This window comes from Myxocyprinus asiaticus, chromosome 32, assembly GCF_019703515.2.
Source record: "Myxocyprinus asiaticus isolate MX2 ecotype Aquarium Trade chromosome 32, UBuf_Myxa_2, whole genome shotgun sequence".
Lineage (NCBI taxonomy): Eukaryota > Metazoa > Chordata > Actinopteri > Cypriniformes > Catostomidae > Myxocyprinus > Myxocyprinus asiaticus.
In genome coordinates, this window is record NC_059375.1 from 35452472 (window position 1) to 35469641 (window position 17170).

Below are 17170 nucleotides of genomic sequence, written 5' to 3' on the forward strand. Positions count from 1 at the left end.
GCCCCGTTGTCAAAGCATTGCCTGTTTGCTGATGGAATCTCTTAAAAGAAGCACCTCATAAATAAAAATAGGCAAAAAAGGCTATTGTTCTTCTGAGACCTTGCCTACTTGTCTTCCTCAACCCCATTTTGCCGTCCCTTCCTTTTTGCGCTAAAAGAAGTGAGGTGAGTGGATCATTGGAGGCTTTATTTTGTCTCCAGCAAGATCCTTAGAACTTTTCAGTTTCCCGCTTTCTGCATTCCTCCCCCATATCCCCAGAAACAAAATTAAGGCCCTTTTCATGCTTGATTCGATTGCTTGATCCAACCTCGAGTTCGATTCCAACCACTTACAAATTGACACTCATGTCTATTGGATTAAAATTAATAGTGGAATATAAACCATGTTGTATATTTATTGGAACAAATGTAATATTATATGCATGCATATACATCTCTGAGCACTTTATTAGGAACACTATGGTCCTAATAAAGTGTCCGATGTGGTCTTTTGCTATTGTAGCCCATCTGCCTCAAGGTTTAACATGTTGTGCATTCTGAGATGCTATTCTGCTCACTACAATTGTACAGAGTGGTTATCTGAGTTTCCGTAGCCTTTCTGTCTGGTCAAACTAGTCTGGCCATTCTTCGTTGACCTCTCTTATCAACAAGGCGTTTCTGTCCGCAGAACTGCCGCTCACTGGAAGTTTTTATTTTTTTTTTTTTTTGCTAAAACAACACACTTACAGGCTAAGCATTAATAAGCCAACACATTTATATTTCCTCCACACTAGTAACAAACACTTAAACCGTGTAGAGTTTGTGACAGTACACCATTGCATAAAAAGGCACAAAGATAATCTGTTTTCATTTCACAGAGATTGAGTTTTTTTTTTTTTTTTTTGCCTGTGTTCTTTCCCTCAAACTCTCACTCTAGTGTTTTGACAGAGCAGTAATCAAACTGATATTATCATAATTGGATCTGTGGCCAGCTCTTTAGAGAAGCCATGTAACCACACAAATCTGCCAACAGTTTCCCATCAAATAAATCAACGCGTTGCCTCCAGCCTCAGGCTGTTCTATCATTCTGGATCAAGAGTGCACACAAATTTTCACTTGCTACATGGGGATTTTTCGCTATAGCGAAGTACAATTAACTGTTCCAGCTATGTGATCTAGAAAAAACCTTTATTGCAAAGAGTTTTACACAGGTGCTTTGCAGAATGCAGCAAAAAGCAGTGCAATCTAGATCTAGAGAAGCACCTGGTGCTAACGGACACATACATTTGAGATTTATGTTCTGAAACACTCTCCATAGGTTTTGTTTATCATAAAACCTCCCTCTTGACTGGTGCTATGTAATTCTCGCCTCTAACTAGGGAACAGTGGCTCATCACCAGTTGTACAAATAGCCAGGCTTTTGCCCAAGACTGCTCAGTGAGAAAATAAACTGATCTACTGAAGTGGGGGAAACCGATATCCCCAAACATATTGTTTGCAGACACTTGAATCGAGTGTAGTCTCGTTTCCACAGGGTGTAAACACCCAAAGCAGGATTACACTAGACGCTGACAGCGCAGTTTTCAATGTGGCAGTAAATTAGCCTAGGTACTAACAACAGAGCTTGATACTCCAGAGACAACAGACCAACAAGGGCCTTATCTGTGCATACACTGATACCATAAGGAGGCACATTCTGGGCCTGTTGAGATCTCATTGGGACTTCACACTCATTGAAACAATGAAATTCACACATAGAGGTCTTTAGATATGTACACTCCTTCAGTTTAATGATAAAACAGTACGAACTATCTGTATTTGGAAACAACTTAATGCTTTTCTTTGGCAGATTTCTCTATGCATTTAAATTTTCAGCTACTAAAGAGCACAGCAGTCTTGTTCTGAAAGTAAAAAAAAAAAAATTCCATTAATAGATTTTTAACGATAACTTATAACTTTAAAAACAGACCAACCATGAGCTCTGGGGTTGTTTATTAATGGTGTATATGCTTCTGTTGATCCATTAGTTGTGTTTTTTTAACTTCATTTTTTCTTAAATCATTTTAGTGGAATTCCTGGTAAAGAACTACATTACCCATAACACTGAAGAGAAACAATCTACCAATCAGAGTATTACGGTGTATAAAGTGCGCCAAACGAGCTCTGCAGATAGCTCTCCCATTACGCAGTCGTGACGGTTTCCCTACACTCTCTAACTAATATATTTGCATATATCTGAATAGTTAGCAATAAAATGTAAATGTATTGTCTGTACTTATAATCAACAACTTTCAGTCAGTAGTTTTATATTTTTCCATCATTTTTAATTCTATTACACCATTAGCAATGCATCTTGGGATTCTTGTTCATGTCCTCATTAAAGACGTTAAATACATAGTCTTATACCTTTGAATTTTTGTCCGATTTTCAAATACTTTTTGCATCAAATCACACATTGTAACATTGCGATTCACCTTGAAGCTGGTTGGTTGGCTCATGGCTTAGCACTCTTTTATGAAGGATTTTATGAAATCCCTATGGAAAAACATTCCAGAACCAACATGGTTAAAAAAGTGGAAGAACACTTTTGCACTCAGTTGTGCCTGGTGTCAGTGCAAACCAAACATTCTTCAGCTATGTTTTCGTAAGTTTTAACATGTCAAAGTTAGGGTCTTTCTACAGCTAAGAGCGTGTGCCAATGAAATCGGATCCACACCCCCATGTGTCCTTCAAAGTCCTCTGTTATCAACTCTTCTACTATAATCCACTCTTCCTGATTGGGTAGGATTCTGAAAACCAAGCCTGTTTGGCGTTAACATGCATGTTCACATTTCAGTTAAAACTGCTCCTCTCAAATGCCCCTTGATTGTGGGTCTGCACTTACCCTATCCAATTCACCCAATAAGTGCCTTGAAGGCTGCTTGCAAGAGATTGCTCTCTTCAAACAAGGCTGAAGAACTTTTATGTGGAATGCACATACGTTTTGAAGGCCTTTTAGTCTAAGAGTATGACTGTATGCATTAGGCTTCCATTGCTTTGAAGTATAAATTGTTATTTAGATCTGGGTGGTCAGTAACATTGTTGAGGTCATATGTTGGAATCCTATTGGAAACAGGCTCAGGTTGGGCCTTTTAGCACAGCTGGATGAGTTCCAAGTGGATTAGCAAATTATCTGTAACCTTCTCTTGATTGCCTTAATAGTTAACATGGTTGTTGGAAAGCTGTTTAATGCAAAGACTGATTTGAAGGAAATCTTGGATTTGGTGAACATGGTGTCTGCCTTCTGGAAAACTTTGTATTATATCAGAAAACCATCACTACAAGAAACAGGCCTGCTATTTAGTGTGGTTTGTACATCTGTGACGTTTGAATGCATGCGTTGTATGGCATCCAATGCTAATCACATTTGACCCAGAATCATGGCCTTGAATTGGCTCATTGATTGAGAAGCACCACATGCTCCATCTGTTTGATTGCATTATACAATGTTTTGTTTTCATTAGACCTCCATTTTAACCCCTGTTTCCCTTCTCACTCTCTCCTCAGGGACCTGATGCCTAAGACCCTGGAGGGCCAGATCACCATGGAGAAAACACCAAGCTACTTTGTGACCCGTGAGGCTCCAGCTCGGATCTATGCCATGTCCCGTGACACCAAGCTGATCGTGGTGGTCCGGGACCCCGTCACCCGAGCCATCTCAGATTACACACAAACATTGTCCAAGAAGCCTGATATCCCCACTTTTGAGAGCCTGACATTCAAAAACAGAACTACAGGGTTGATAGACACCTCATGGAGCGCAATTCAAATCGGCATCTATGCCAAGCACCTGGACAACTGGCTACAGTTCTTCCCCATGGGTCAGATTCTGTTTGTGAGTGGAGAACGATTGATTAGCGACCCAGCCGGAGAGCTGGGTCGTGTTCAGGACTTCCTGGGACTTAAAAGGATCATCACAGACAAACATTTCTACTTCAACCAGACCAAGGGCTTTCCTTGTCTCAAGAAGGCTGAGGGCAGCAGCAAGCCCCATTGCCTGGGCAAAACCAAAGGGAGGACCCACCCAAACATTCACCCTGAGGTAGTGCAGAGACTTAGAGACTTCTACAGACCATTCAACATGAAGTTCTACCAGATGACTGGGCATAATTTTGGTTGGGATTAACTGTGAATGGAGAACACACACACACACACACACACACAAAATCCAACAAATTCTGTGTATTTGCAAAGGCAAAAAGACATTGAGATGATTGCTATATATATGTAAAATGTACAGAAATCTATTTTATAATAATTTATTTTTAATTTCTAAGCAATTAATTCACTAAGCTGCCTAACCAAATTGTGTATAACATCTGGCCCAACTGTAGTCTCGCCACCAACATTTTTGATTTGCCGTGGTTATTTCTACACACATTGAATTTATGGTGCTTCCAAATTATTTAAATTTACAAAGACTGAACTCGAAAATGTTTTGACAAACAAAAAACACAACGTTTGTTACGGGTATAGTGCATTTACAAACCAATAGTGACAGAAATTTGCAATTCATTTAATTCTGAATGTCTAAAGAAATGTACCTTTTTGACAGACGGGAATGGACTATATTTCACTGTAAAAGTTATACTCTTGACCACATTTCTTGTTTCATTACACTCCATATTGGCATGAGTCCTACTACGTTCAACTGATCAGCAAGAGAGCTGATCCAACGACCCCCTTTACTCAATAACATGTGGATCAATAGCCCTAATTGCTACTTATAGTGTCACTAATGTTTAGAGTCAACCGCTGGCCTTTCACTTGCAGATTCCTGTAATGAATGGGCAATCCATTGATGGTTAAATCAGATCTCAGAAAACAGGCAGCATGTCGATATTATGCTAATCGTGTAACTCATCTAAAAAAATCGATTAGGTTTCTCCAGTCTCAAGGCCCTATTAGAGGAAGATCTGGCCAACAAGTCCAGTTACTGCCCTGTCTAAAAGGTTCAAAGTTCAAGTCTCAGTAACATTTCAATGAAAGGAACTGGATGGGATAAAAGCGAAACTGTTAAGGCTTATGCACACTGCCCCAAAAAGCAGTTATTTGGGCTTTGTTAGGTCAATGTGTTAACCGTGTTGTTTGTTGGACCAGTATGAAGATGATAGTTGTTTCCCAATATTCTAAAGAACAGTTCACACAGAAATCGATTTTGTGTCCATCTGCACTTTTTTTCAATAATGTTTTATCTTGCTGATTTTTTTTTTTTTAGCGTCGCGTGCAGGAGCACCATGTTTTTAAGACGTTATGTTGTTAAAACAACTCAAACTTTTTGAACACGTCTTTCAAAACTCTTCAAAATATGTTTCGAGACACCTGCATTCTGTTCTATTCACCACATCTAGCTTTTTTTTGTAACTCAAGTGCACATTCTGTGTAAACAGCCCCTAAATCCTCTTAATCCAACAGCCAACTTTAGAATATTTGAAATTTTGGTGTTTGTTGAGCCAGTATGAAAATGATTGTTTGTCAACATTTTAAGGGGCCGTTCTCACAAAATACGTGGTGTATCCATCTGTGCTGTTTTATTTAATAGTTTTTCTACGTTATAGTTCTAGCTATATGGACATCTTTAACTGTTGCTCCATATCTCAATGGTTTTTAAGTATCTCGCAAATGAGCGGCACGTTCTTAAAATGCTGCATCTAATTTTTTTTTTAAATACAAGGATGTATTCTGTGTGAACGGCCCTAAAATCTTCTAAAGCCAACATACAACTTTGGAATGTTTGAAATGTTGGTGTTATTTGGGCCAGTATGAAAATTATAGTTATGTTTTCCAACATTCTTAGTGGCTGTTCACACAAAATGCATTGATTCCATCTTTTAAATAGTTTTTCTATGTAACCATAAGCTAGGTGGAAATCTTTGACTGCTGCACCGTGTTTCGATGTTTTTTTAACATCTCGCACAGGAACGCCACGTTTTTAAGAAGTTTTTAAGACTTTTAAAAAAAGCCCTGTACACTTGCATTCTGTTCTATTAGTTGTGCCGCATCTAGCTTTTTTAACGCAAGGGTGTTGTAACGGGTTCAGGATGGAAAAGGAGGAGGCGGGAACCGGTTGAACAGTAAACGAATGGCACAGCAGTGTGTGTCTCTCTCTCTCTCGAACTGGCGTCTCTGGTTCCCCTTTATCTCTCTCTCCCACTGATTACGAGAATCAGGGCCGGCCGTGCACTCCTTCTCGTCACACTCCTCCCCCACCTGATTCAGGTTGGGGTATTCTTCCATACCCTCGTGGACAGCAGCGGCAAGGACTCCACGACAGTGCATCCCTCTTCCTTCTCGGGTTTTGACACCAATGTAATGGGTTCTGGATGGGCAAGGAGGCGGCGGGAACTGGCTGAAAAGTAAACGTAACTTTTAATGTCATAACTGAACTTAAAAGAACATAAAACAAACATAAACACACACAGCGCAGCCACATATGTCTCTCTCTCTCTCTCAAATTGGCATCTCTGGCTCCCCTTTATCGCCTTCTCCCGCTGATTAGTCAATTCAGCGCCGGCCGTGCACCCTCATGGCCCGGCCACGCCCTCCTCCTCGTCACAGGTGTGTTCTGTGTGAACGGTCCCTAAATCCTCAAAATCCAACAGCCAACTATATATTGTTTGAAATTTTGGTGTGTGTTGAAGTGTTTTTGGAGCAGTGTAAATTAGCCTTAATTGGAGCCAAATTACATGTGAAGCAGACTAAAGATAGCGGGTAGATCTCATCCGCTACTGTATCTCTATAGGAGTATCAAAAGCTTTACCCTAATGTGAGTTGGTGCCAATACTGACTCATACTAGAAAATATAGACTGAGGTGCAGAGTAATGTTTCCTCTTCATCCCATCTAAACACATTTTTATTCACATCTCAGTTCTCCTGTTTTTGCCAAATTTTACCAAGCTAACGAACCTGCATTAAGATGCTCATTGTTGTATTTTTTTGTTTCATAGCCTCTGTGTACTTTTGTTTGACTTTCTACTTGAATTTTTGAAATGCAAGAGGGAGAAACAGTCAGTCGCTCTTGATCTGTTATATTCATCCCATGACTGCTGATATGGTGGCTGTCTCGAAGGCAAGATAAATGACCGAGCTTAGTGCAGCTCTGGTTATGGATCAGCTCTCAATATCTTGGGTTAAGGTTTAAGGGAAAGTTCACCCCAAAATGAAAATTACAATATGTCATCATTTACTCAGCCTTATGTTGTCCCAAACCCACTTTTTTCTTCCATGGTACATGAAATTTGATGTTTTGCAGAATGTTTTCCATACAAGTGAATGATGACTGGGGCTAATATACTGATTAACATCTTTTATGTTCCACGGAAGAAAATCATACAGTTTTGGAATCAACCTGAAGTTGAGTTAAATGATGACAGAATAATCAACTTGTCACTTTTTACATCTTAGCTTTAACACTGGGTTGATATAAACTGATCCTGGATCAGGATTCGAGGAGTAGCATCACAGGGAGGTTTTAAAGCAGACTATAAGCAGGACCATTACAAATGTACTGTTCTGATACTTCACTTTCTCTCATCCCTATTTAATATACTGGAAATTAAATGCAGAGGGGAAAAGTTTGTCTGTTTGTTTGGTTTTGGATGAATGCAAAGAAAAAAGCAAAGCAGTCTGATTCAGCTCATTAATTTTTGTTTTAGAACATGCTGTGCCTCAGACCCCTGTGCTATGCTAAGCCAACTTCCTTTCATTTGGAGAGGAGATTGTAATATTTATCAACTGTGAGGACAGCAGTCCTTTAGAGTCTGAACTAATTGGGGGGAAATTTCCCAGTGCATTTTTCCTACTTTATGCAATTAATCATATATTCAGATGTTCCAAGGAGGTGAAAAAAGAAAGAAATAATGTGAAGTTTCTCCTCCAACTGTTTGTTACTTGCGTTCACATTGTGTGAGGATGGCAGTGAAACAGGGTCTAGCAAATTTTCATCAAATGCAAGCCCATAGGTGGTCCTGTGATTTTACGAGTGCAATTGAACAGAAACATCTATTCCAGGATAACTCAAAGTAGAGCGTTATTGCTCAGGTATTTTTTTTCGGTAAAATGTGTAAAGTTCATCCGTCACTGATTACATGTGAACTGCATATGGATTCTGATCTGTCAAAATTCTGTCTGAGCAAAGTTTACACCCTTTGCTCATGTTAAGGCTGTGTGTGCTGATGCATCTTTTTAATGGTTGAGTTTTATTCAACCTCATAGAGATATTCAGATGTTTGAAATGTTTGTCTTACTCCGAGTATAACATGATAAATAGACTAGAAATTATCTTTATGTACAAATCATGAAAAACATGTAAACCAAGTATTTTGTGGTATCAACAAGAATTAATTTTACACCATGAAAGAGCAAAATGGTACAGATGTTTCTAGATCATTAAATACTGAACATTCATACTTTTGCTTCATATGAAGAATAAAATAAAATATATATTTTACCAAACTATCCATTGTTTATTGACATAGATCAAACGTTTTACAAATAATTTACTGTATATTAAAGGTGATATGTGTTTATAATTTTTATTTAAATGTTGAAATACTTTTTATACAACTTTAAGTGAGGCATTTGTAGGTTGATTTCTCTGAAAAGTGTAAAACGTGGCTCTGTAACAAAATCAAAAAAAAAAAAAATAATGAGTTTGGGGCGGGGCTATTTTTTTGTCCGACCAATGGAATGTAAGGTTCGGGAAACCTGTTTGAAAACAATCAATATATTGAACTGATCTGACTTTCGATTTTCTTATATCTGACCTTTAAAGTGCCAAAAAATACCATAGACTTGCATTGACGTATCTATCTGACATTTTCTGTTGGGCCTGCAAAGCCTTCAAAATTCAAGGTTTTAAAACTATTTTCAACTTTCAGACAACACTTTATGAAGTCAGGATCAAAGTTTGTCTTGACAAAACGTATATTTTTCTAGTGATCCCTTTGGTGGAAGTATAAAGTATTTCAAAACGCATTTCCTCTTGATGCTGTTCTCCTTGTTATTTATTATGTGTAGTAAATATGCTTTTGTGATGATTAAGGCAATTGTAATGATTTACAGAGCCAAACACAACTCTTAATGAGCACAAGAGGCTCAAAGATGTTATTTTTGCTGATCTGTAGCAGACTAGTTGCTGTTGTCTTTATGGATTTGTAGTTTCCACATGGATCAGACAAGGATTTGGGCTGCTAGCTCATCTTGTTCAGTTCCTCAGAAAAACATCTTTCTCCATATTGCCTCACATAAAGTAAAGGAAGCCAGTGGATGGATTCATTCCTGTATCCCACCCACTGACCGTCTAATGAAAGGAGATCTCTTTCCATGTACCTGTGGTGAGACTCACAGGGTTGTTTACTGCAAGTCAGAGCCACCAGGCTATCATACAAGACTGCAGTTCTTCTTATTCGAGCAGTGTAGTCTCCAGGGACAGGTGAGTGCACCTGGGTTAGAAAGTGTGGTTAAGCAGCATCTGCCACGGACACTAAAGCCTTACAGAGACCTACAATATATGGGTCACCTGAGGATACATGAGGGATCTTTTCTGTTTTGCTGTTTGAGCAGGTTGCCTCAAACTATTCTTTAACTTTTTTGCTCAAAAAGTTTGCCCTGGAAGAGTGCATGCCACAGATTGTAAAGTTCAAAAGTGGGAATAATGAAATATAATAGTACAACAATTTAGATATAAGGTACTCAGATCTTAAGGTCACAGAAAGCATTTCTGTATGATTCTGTGCTATTGTAAATGGGTAGTTGATGCATAATGTGAAGCATTTCTTTCTTTTTTTTTTTTTTTACCATTTATTTTAAAACTAAACTTTTAATCACTTTTAACTCATTTTACAATGTTCTGCATTGTTACATAAAATAAATAAATCAATAAATGTACATTTACATTTATGCATTTGGCAGACTTGCATATGCATTTAAATTAACTTGTAATCATTGTGAATGTATATACACCGATCAGCCACAACATTAAACCACCTGCCTAATATTGTGTAGGTCCCGCTTGTGCTGCCAAAGCAGCGCCAACCCGCATCTCAGAATAGCATTCCGAGATGCTATTCTTCTCACCACAATTGTACAGAGTGGTTATCTGAGTTACCGTAGATTTTGACAGTTCTAACCAGATCAACAGTTACAGAAATACTCAAACCAGCCCGTCTGGCACCAACAATCATCCATGCGATCAAGTGGCAGCAGTGCAGTGCATAAAATCATGCAGATACGGGTCAGGAGCTTCATTTAATGTTCACATCAACCATCAGAAAGGGGAAAATTTTTGATCTCCGTGATTTGGACTGTGGCATGTTTGTTGGTGCCAGACAGGCTGGTTTGAGTATTTCTGTAACTGCTGATCGCCTGGGATTTTCACACACAACTGTCTCTAGAATTTACTCTGAATGGTGCCAAAAACCAAAAAATATCCAGTGGCAGTTCTGCAGATGGAAATGCCTTGTTGATAAGAGAGGTCAGCAGAGAATGGCCAGACTGGTTAGAACTGACAAAGTCTACGGTAACTCAGATAACTCCTCTGTACAATTGTGGTGAGAAGAATAGCATCTCAGAATGCTGTTCTGAGGTGTGGGTTGGCGCTGTTTTGGTGGCATGAGGGGGACCTACACAATATTAGGCAGGTGGTTTTAATGTTGTAGATCGGTGTATATACTATATACTACTGGTCAAAAGTTTTGAAACACTTGACTGAAATGTTTCTCATGATCTCATGATGAAGGCGTATGCTTAAATGTTTTAAATTAGTTTTGCAGATAAAAATATAATTGTGCCACCATATTAATTTATTTCATTATAAAACGTTTTTGAAATTGATGACTTGGACCAAATAATAATGAAAAGCAGCCAATAAGTGCCCAACATAGATGGGAACTCCTTCAATACTGTTTAAAAAGCATCCCAGGGTGATACCTCAAGAAGTTGGTTGAGAAAATGTCAAGAGTACATGTCTGCAAATTCTAGGCAAAGGGTGACTACTTTGAAGATGCTAAAATATAACAGTTTTGATTTATTTTGGATTTTATTTAGTCACAACATAATTCCCATAGTTCCATTTATGTAATTCCATAGTTTGGATGACTTTACTATTATTCTAAAATGTAAAAAAAAAATTCTAATAAAGAACGAATAAGTGTTTCAAAACTTTTGACCGGTAGAGAGAGTGTGTGTGTGTGTGTGTGTGTGTGTATATATATATATATATATATATATATAGAGAGAGAGAGAGAGAGAGAGAGAGAGAGAGAGAGAGAGAGAGAGAGAGAGAGAGAGAGAGATAGATAGATAGATAGATAGATAGATAGATAGATATACACACACACACACACCACAGGACACCTTCAGGGGTCTTGTAGAGTCCATGCTTTATTTTTGCTCATATATTCACTGATGAGCCAAAACATTATGACAACCTTCCTAATATGCTGTTGGTCCTCCGTGTGCCGCCAAAATGTGCCGACCTGCCGAAGCATGGACTCAACAAGACCCCTGAAGGTGTCCTTTGGTATCTGGCACCAAGATATTAGCAGCAAATCCTTCAAGTCCTGTAAGTTGTGAGGTGGAGCCACTGTGGATCTGACGTTTTGGTCTAGCACATCCCACAGCTGCTAAATCGGATTGAGATCTGGGGAATTTGGAGGCCAGGGCAACACCTTGAACTCTTCATCATGTTCAACAAACCATTCCCGAACAATGTGTGCAGTGTGGCAAGGTGCATTTTCCTGCTGAAAGAGGCCACTGCCATCAGGGATTACCATTGCCATGAAGGGGTGTACCTGGTCTGCAATGATGTTTAGGTAGATCGCACGTGTCAAATTGACGTCCACATGAATGGCTGGACCCAGGTTTTCCCAGCAGAACATTCCCCAGAGCATCACACTCCCTCCACAGGCTTGTGACAGTGCATCTTTTCACAGTGCAACTTGGTGCCATCACTTCCCCAGGTAAATGGTGCACATGAACACGGCAGTGATGTAAAGAAAACAGGACTCATAAGACCAGGCAACCTTCTTCCACTGCTCCAAGGTCCAGTTCCGAAGCTTGCGTGTGCCCATTGTAGGCGCTTTTGATGGTGGACAGGGGTCATCATGGGCACTCTGACCGGTCTGTGGCTGCGGTCATATATATATATATATATATATATATATATATATATATATATATATATATATATATATATATATATATACACACTACCGGTCAAACGTTTTGAAACACTTACTCATTCTTTATCTTTTTCACATTTAGAATAATAGTAAAGTCATCAAAACTATGGAATAACATAAATGGAACTATGGGAATTATGTTGTGACTAAACAAAATCCAAAATAAATCAAAACTGTGTTATATTTTAGCATCTTCAAAGTAGTCACCCTTTGCCTAGAATTTGCAGACATTTACTCTTGACATTTTCTCAACCAACTTCTTGAGGTATCACCCTGGGATGCTTTTTAAACAGTATTGAAGGAGTTCCTATCTATGTTGGGCACTTATTGGCTGCTTTTCTTTATTATTTGGTCCAAGTCATCAATTAAAAAAAAAAAAAAAAAAAAATTATTTATTAAATTTAAGTTTTATAGTGTTTAAGTTTTTAAGTGTTTCAAAACTTTTGACCGGTAGTGTATATATATATATATATATATATATATATATATATATATATATATATATATATATATATATATATATATATATATATATATATATACACACCGATCTACAACATTAAAACCACCTGTCTAATATTGTGTCGGTCCCTCTTATACCACCAAAACATCGCCAACCCACATCTCAGCATAGCATTCTGAGATGCTATTCTTCTCACCACAATTGTACAGTGCGGTTATCTGAGTTACCGTAGACTTTGTCAGTTCTAACCAGTCTGGCCATTCTCTGTTGTCCTCTCTTATCAACAAGGCATTTCCATCTGCAGAACTGCCGCTCACTGGATATTTTTTGTTTTTTTGGCACCATTCAGAGTAAATTCTAGAGACGGTTTTGTGTGAAAATCCCAGGTGATCAGCAGTTACAGAAATACTCAAACCAACCTGTCTGGCACCAACAAACATGCCACAGTCCAAATCACTGAGATACAATTTTTTCCACTTTCTGATGGTTGATGCGAACATTAAATGAAGCTCCTGACCCATATCTGCATGATTTTATGCACTGCACTGCTGCCACATGATTGGCTGATTAGATAATCGCATGGATGATTGTTGGTGCCAGACGGGCTGGTTTGAGTATTTCTGTAACTGTTGATCTGGTTAGAACTGTCAAAATCTATGGTAACTCAGATAACCACTCTGTACAATTGTGGTGAGAAGAATAGCATCTCGGAATGCTATTCTGAGATGCGGGTTGGTGCTGTTTTGGCAGCACAAGGGGGACCTACACAATATTAGGCAGGTGGTTTTAATGTTGTGGTTGATCGGTGTATACACATTCACAATGATTACAAGTTAATTAAAAGATATAAATAAATTGTTAAAAAATATTTTTACATTTACAAATATTCCATGTCTCTAAATTAATATGAGCTCATAAAACTGCATGCATGAAAAAATTATAATTTGCAAAATACTGTTTAAAATAGCTTCATGTGGAGTATAGTATGTCACACTGCAGGACATAGCAACTTCCCCAAACTATTTAATGTCAACTTAACAAATATGAAGTGGCATGTAGGAAGCTCATCATTTTAATTAACCATTTCAATTGATCCAGCTGTCTTTTGCTCAGAGTCCAATGAAAGGACTATATATATATATTGCTTTATTATAAGCAAACAGGAAACCGTGCACCCTGAGGCCGCATTCATTGTGACCGGGGACTTTAACAAAGCCAGTTTCAAATCAGTCGCACCAAAATACCACCAACACATTAGTTTTAACACACGAGGGGACCGGGTTTTGGACCATTGCTGCTCTCCCTTCCGGGATGGCTACAAATCCCTCCCCCGCCCACCATTTGGCAAATCGTACCGCTCTTCCATTCTGCTTCTGCCTGCTTACAGGCAGAAACTGAAACAGGAAGCACCCGCCCTCAGAACGATTCAGTGCTGGTCGGACCAATCAGACTCTACGCTACAAGACTGTTTTGATCACATGGACTGGGAGATGTTCCGGTTCGCCTCTGATGATGACATCAAGTTTACGCTGATAGCGTAACGTGTTTCATCAGAAAGTGCGTAGAGGACGTCGTTCCAACCAAAACAATACGGATATATCCGAACCAGAAGCCATGGATTAATAGCGATGTTTGCGCGGCACTTAATCTGCGGACCTCCGCTTTTAGTTCCGGGAACGCGGAGGAGCTTAAACAAGCCAGTTATGCCCTCCGAAAAAAATCAGAACAGCAAAACGCCAGTACAGGAACAAGATTTAAGGACAGTTTAACACCACCAACTCTAGAAGCATGTGGCAGGGAATTAATATCATCATGGACTTTAAAGGGAATAAAAACTCTGCCATGAACACTGCTGCCTCTCTCCCGGATGAGCTAAATACATTTTATGCTCGTTTTGAGGGAAATAACACCACCCTCGCGGAGAGAGCTCTCGCGGCTGAAGCTACAGAGGTTAGTTCACTCTCCATCTCTGTAGCGGATGTAACCCCCATCATCAGCAAATGCTTTGAGAGACTAATCAGAGATTACATCTGCTCTGTGCTGCCTCTCACACTTGACCCATTGCAGTTTGCTTACCGCAACAACCGCTCCACTGATGATGCCATTGCATCTACAATACACACTGCTCTCTCCCACCTGGAAAAAAAGAACACTTATGTGAGAATGCTGTTTGTAGACTACAGCTCAGCATTCAACACCATAGTGCCCACCAAGTCTAATGAGGAACTCCGGGCTCTGGGCTTAAACAGCTCGCTGTGCAGCTGGATCCTGGACTTCCTGTCAAGCAGACGCCAGGTGGTTAGAATAGGCAGCAACATCTCCTCATCACTGACCCTCAACACTGGAGCCCCGCAGGGCTGTGTTCTCAGCCCACTCTTGTATTCTCTGTACACACATGACTGTGTGGCAACACATAGCTCCAATGCCATCATTAAGTTTGCTGATGACACGATGGTGGTAGGTCTGATCACTGACAATGATGAAACAGCCTACAGAGAGGAGGTGCACACTCTGACACACTGGTGTCAGGAGCACAACCTCTCCCTCAACGTCAGTAAGACAAAGAGCTTGTGGTGGACTTCAGAAGAAAAGACAGAGAACACAGTCCCATCACCATCAATGGAGCACCAGTGGAGAGAGTCAGCAGCTTCAAGTTCCTGGGTGTCCACATCACTGAGGAACTCACATGGTCCATCCACACTGAAGCTGTTGTGAAGAAGGCTCATCAGCGCCTCTTCTTCCTGAGACGGCTGAGGAAGTTTGGAATGAACCACCACATCCTCACACGGTTCTACACCTGCACTGTAGAGAGCATCCTGACTGGCTGCATCTCCACCTGGTATGGCAATAGCACCACCCACAACCACAAAGCACTGCAAAGGGTGGTGCGAACTGCCAGACACATCATCGGAGGTGAGCTTCCCTCCCTCCAGGACATATATACCAGGTAGTGTGTGAAAAAAGCTCGGAGGATCATCAGAAACTCCAGCCACCCGAGCCATGGGCTGTTCTCACTGCTACCATCAGGTAGGCGGTATCACAGCATCAGGACCCGCACCAGCTGACTTCATGACAGCTTCTTCCCCCAAGCAATCAGACTTTTGAACTATTGATCTCCCATGATCAAAATACATCAGCACTGCACTTTATTACTCGTACTCTTATATCTCACACCGGACTGTCATAAATTATATATTATTATATTATATTCTCTCTTAACAACTTACTATCAACCGACAGCCTGAATCTCAATACAGTACAATTCAACCTACTGTACATTCTATATATACTTTTTTATTGTATTGTGTGTATTGTATACTGTACAGTGTATGTTATTATTTGTATATTGTGTTGTGTGTAATTATGTGTATATTAGACTTTAATTGTGTTGTGTTAATCTGATGTTTATTGTAAACTGGTATATGTCTCATCACTTTCACGACTGCTATGTTGCTCAGAACTGCACCCAAGAATTTCACACACTATTGCACTTGTGTATATGGTTGTGTGACAATAAAAGTGATTTGATATATATATATATATATATACACACACACACACACACACACTCTACCGGTCAAAAGTTTTGAAAAAATAATAAATAATTGAAAATTGAATAATAAACATCAAATAAACTGATCATTATTATTATTATAACCTCCAGTTCTAATGATCCTGTAAAGAAATATTTTATTAAAGAGCATCATACAAGTAATTCTGATTTTTAACGATTTTGAAATAATGTGATCTTGAGATACATTTTAACCACCCATGTCAGATCACATATCCTTACTTTTATGACTGTTTATTCAAACCCAACACTCATGAATCAGACCACCACATCAGAGGAATTCTGTCCAAAATCAGCAAAATACTTCTGCATTTCAAAGTTTGAAGAATAAAATGCATGGCAGCATAAAACACTGTTAAATCCAAACAAAAAAATCCACATCTAGTCTATTACCATAGCGACTGTTGTCACGGACTGTGCTTTAGAGTTCTTTTTTCCACTCTGTGGGCTTGCTGATACTTTGTAGGGTTGACATGTTTTGACCGTCGAAACAGCTGGCCCTGGGGACTCCCTTTGGGGCTGAGGTGTTACCCGATCTTAGAGATCCTTGGCTGAAATAGAGCAAAGCTGAGCCTTGGGTGGCTCTTCCATCCTCCCGGGAAAACAGCATACAAGGGAACGGAGACGGGGGAAAACGACATATGTTCTTCTGTAAACATTAGGGAGTGGCACACACATTCTCATGTTATTTGTGCTCATCCATTACGATTGTAATTTAGTCCCTAGACCATTTACACACTTATTGTTGCAGTAATTATTAGTTGGAAGCATTTTTGAAAATTTTAGTCAAATCATTCCTGCTAGAGCTTGCCACATATTTAGCTAATTGACATACTCTGTTAGAGATACAGTAGCTGTAAATGACACCATAAGGGAATGAACCTGGTCCAAACCAAACACAGGGCAAGACATGTTCTAGCCCACCAGGTTTTACTC

At 39.4% G+C, this 17170-nt stretch overlaps 1 protein-coding gene across 1 annotated transcript in view; it reads left to right on the forward strand.

Moving 5' to 3' along the window:
* The window catches only part of LOC127423656 (heparan sulfate glucosamine 3-O-sulfotransferase 3B1-like), a 29230-nt gene extending 20349 nt beyond the window's left edge, over positions 1-8881 (forward strand). The window contains exon 2 of the mRNA XM_051668163.1: positions 3525-8881. Within this exon, the coding sequence (XP_051524123.1) occupies positions 3525-4143 (619 nt within the window). The 3' untranslated portion in view covers positions 4144-8881. The remainder of the gene's footprint in view (positions 1-3524) is intronic.
* Positions 8882-17170: the final 8289 nt, after the last annotated feature.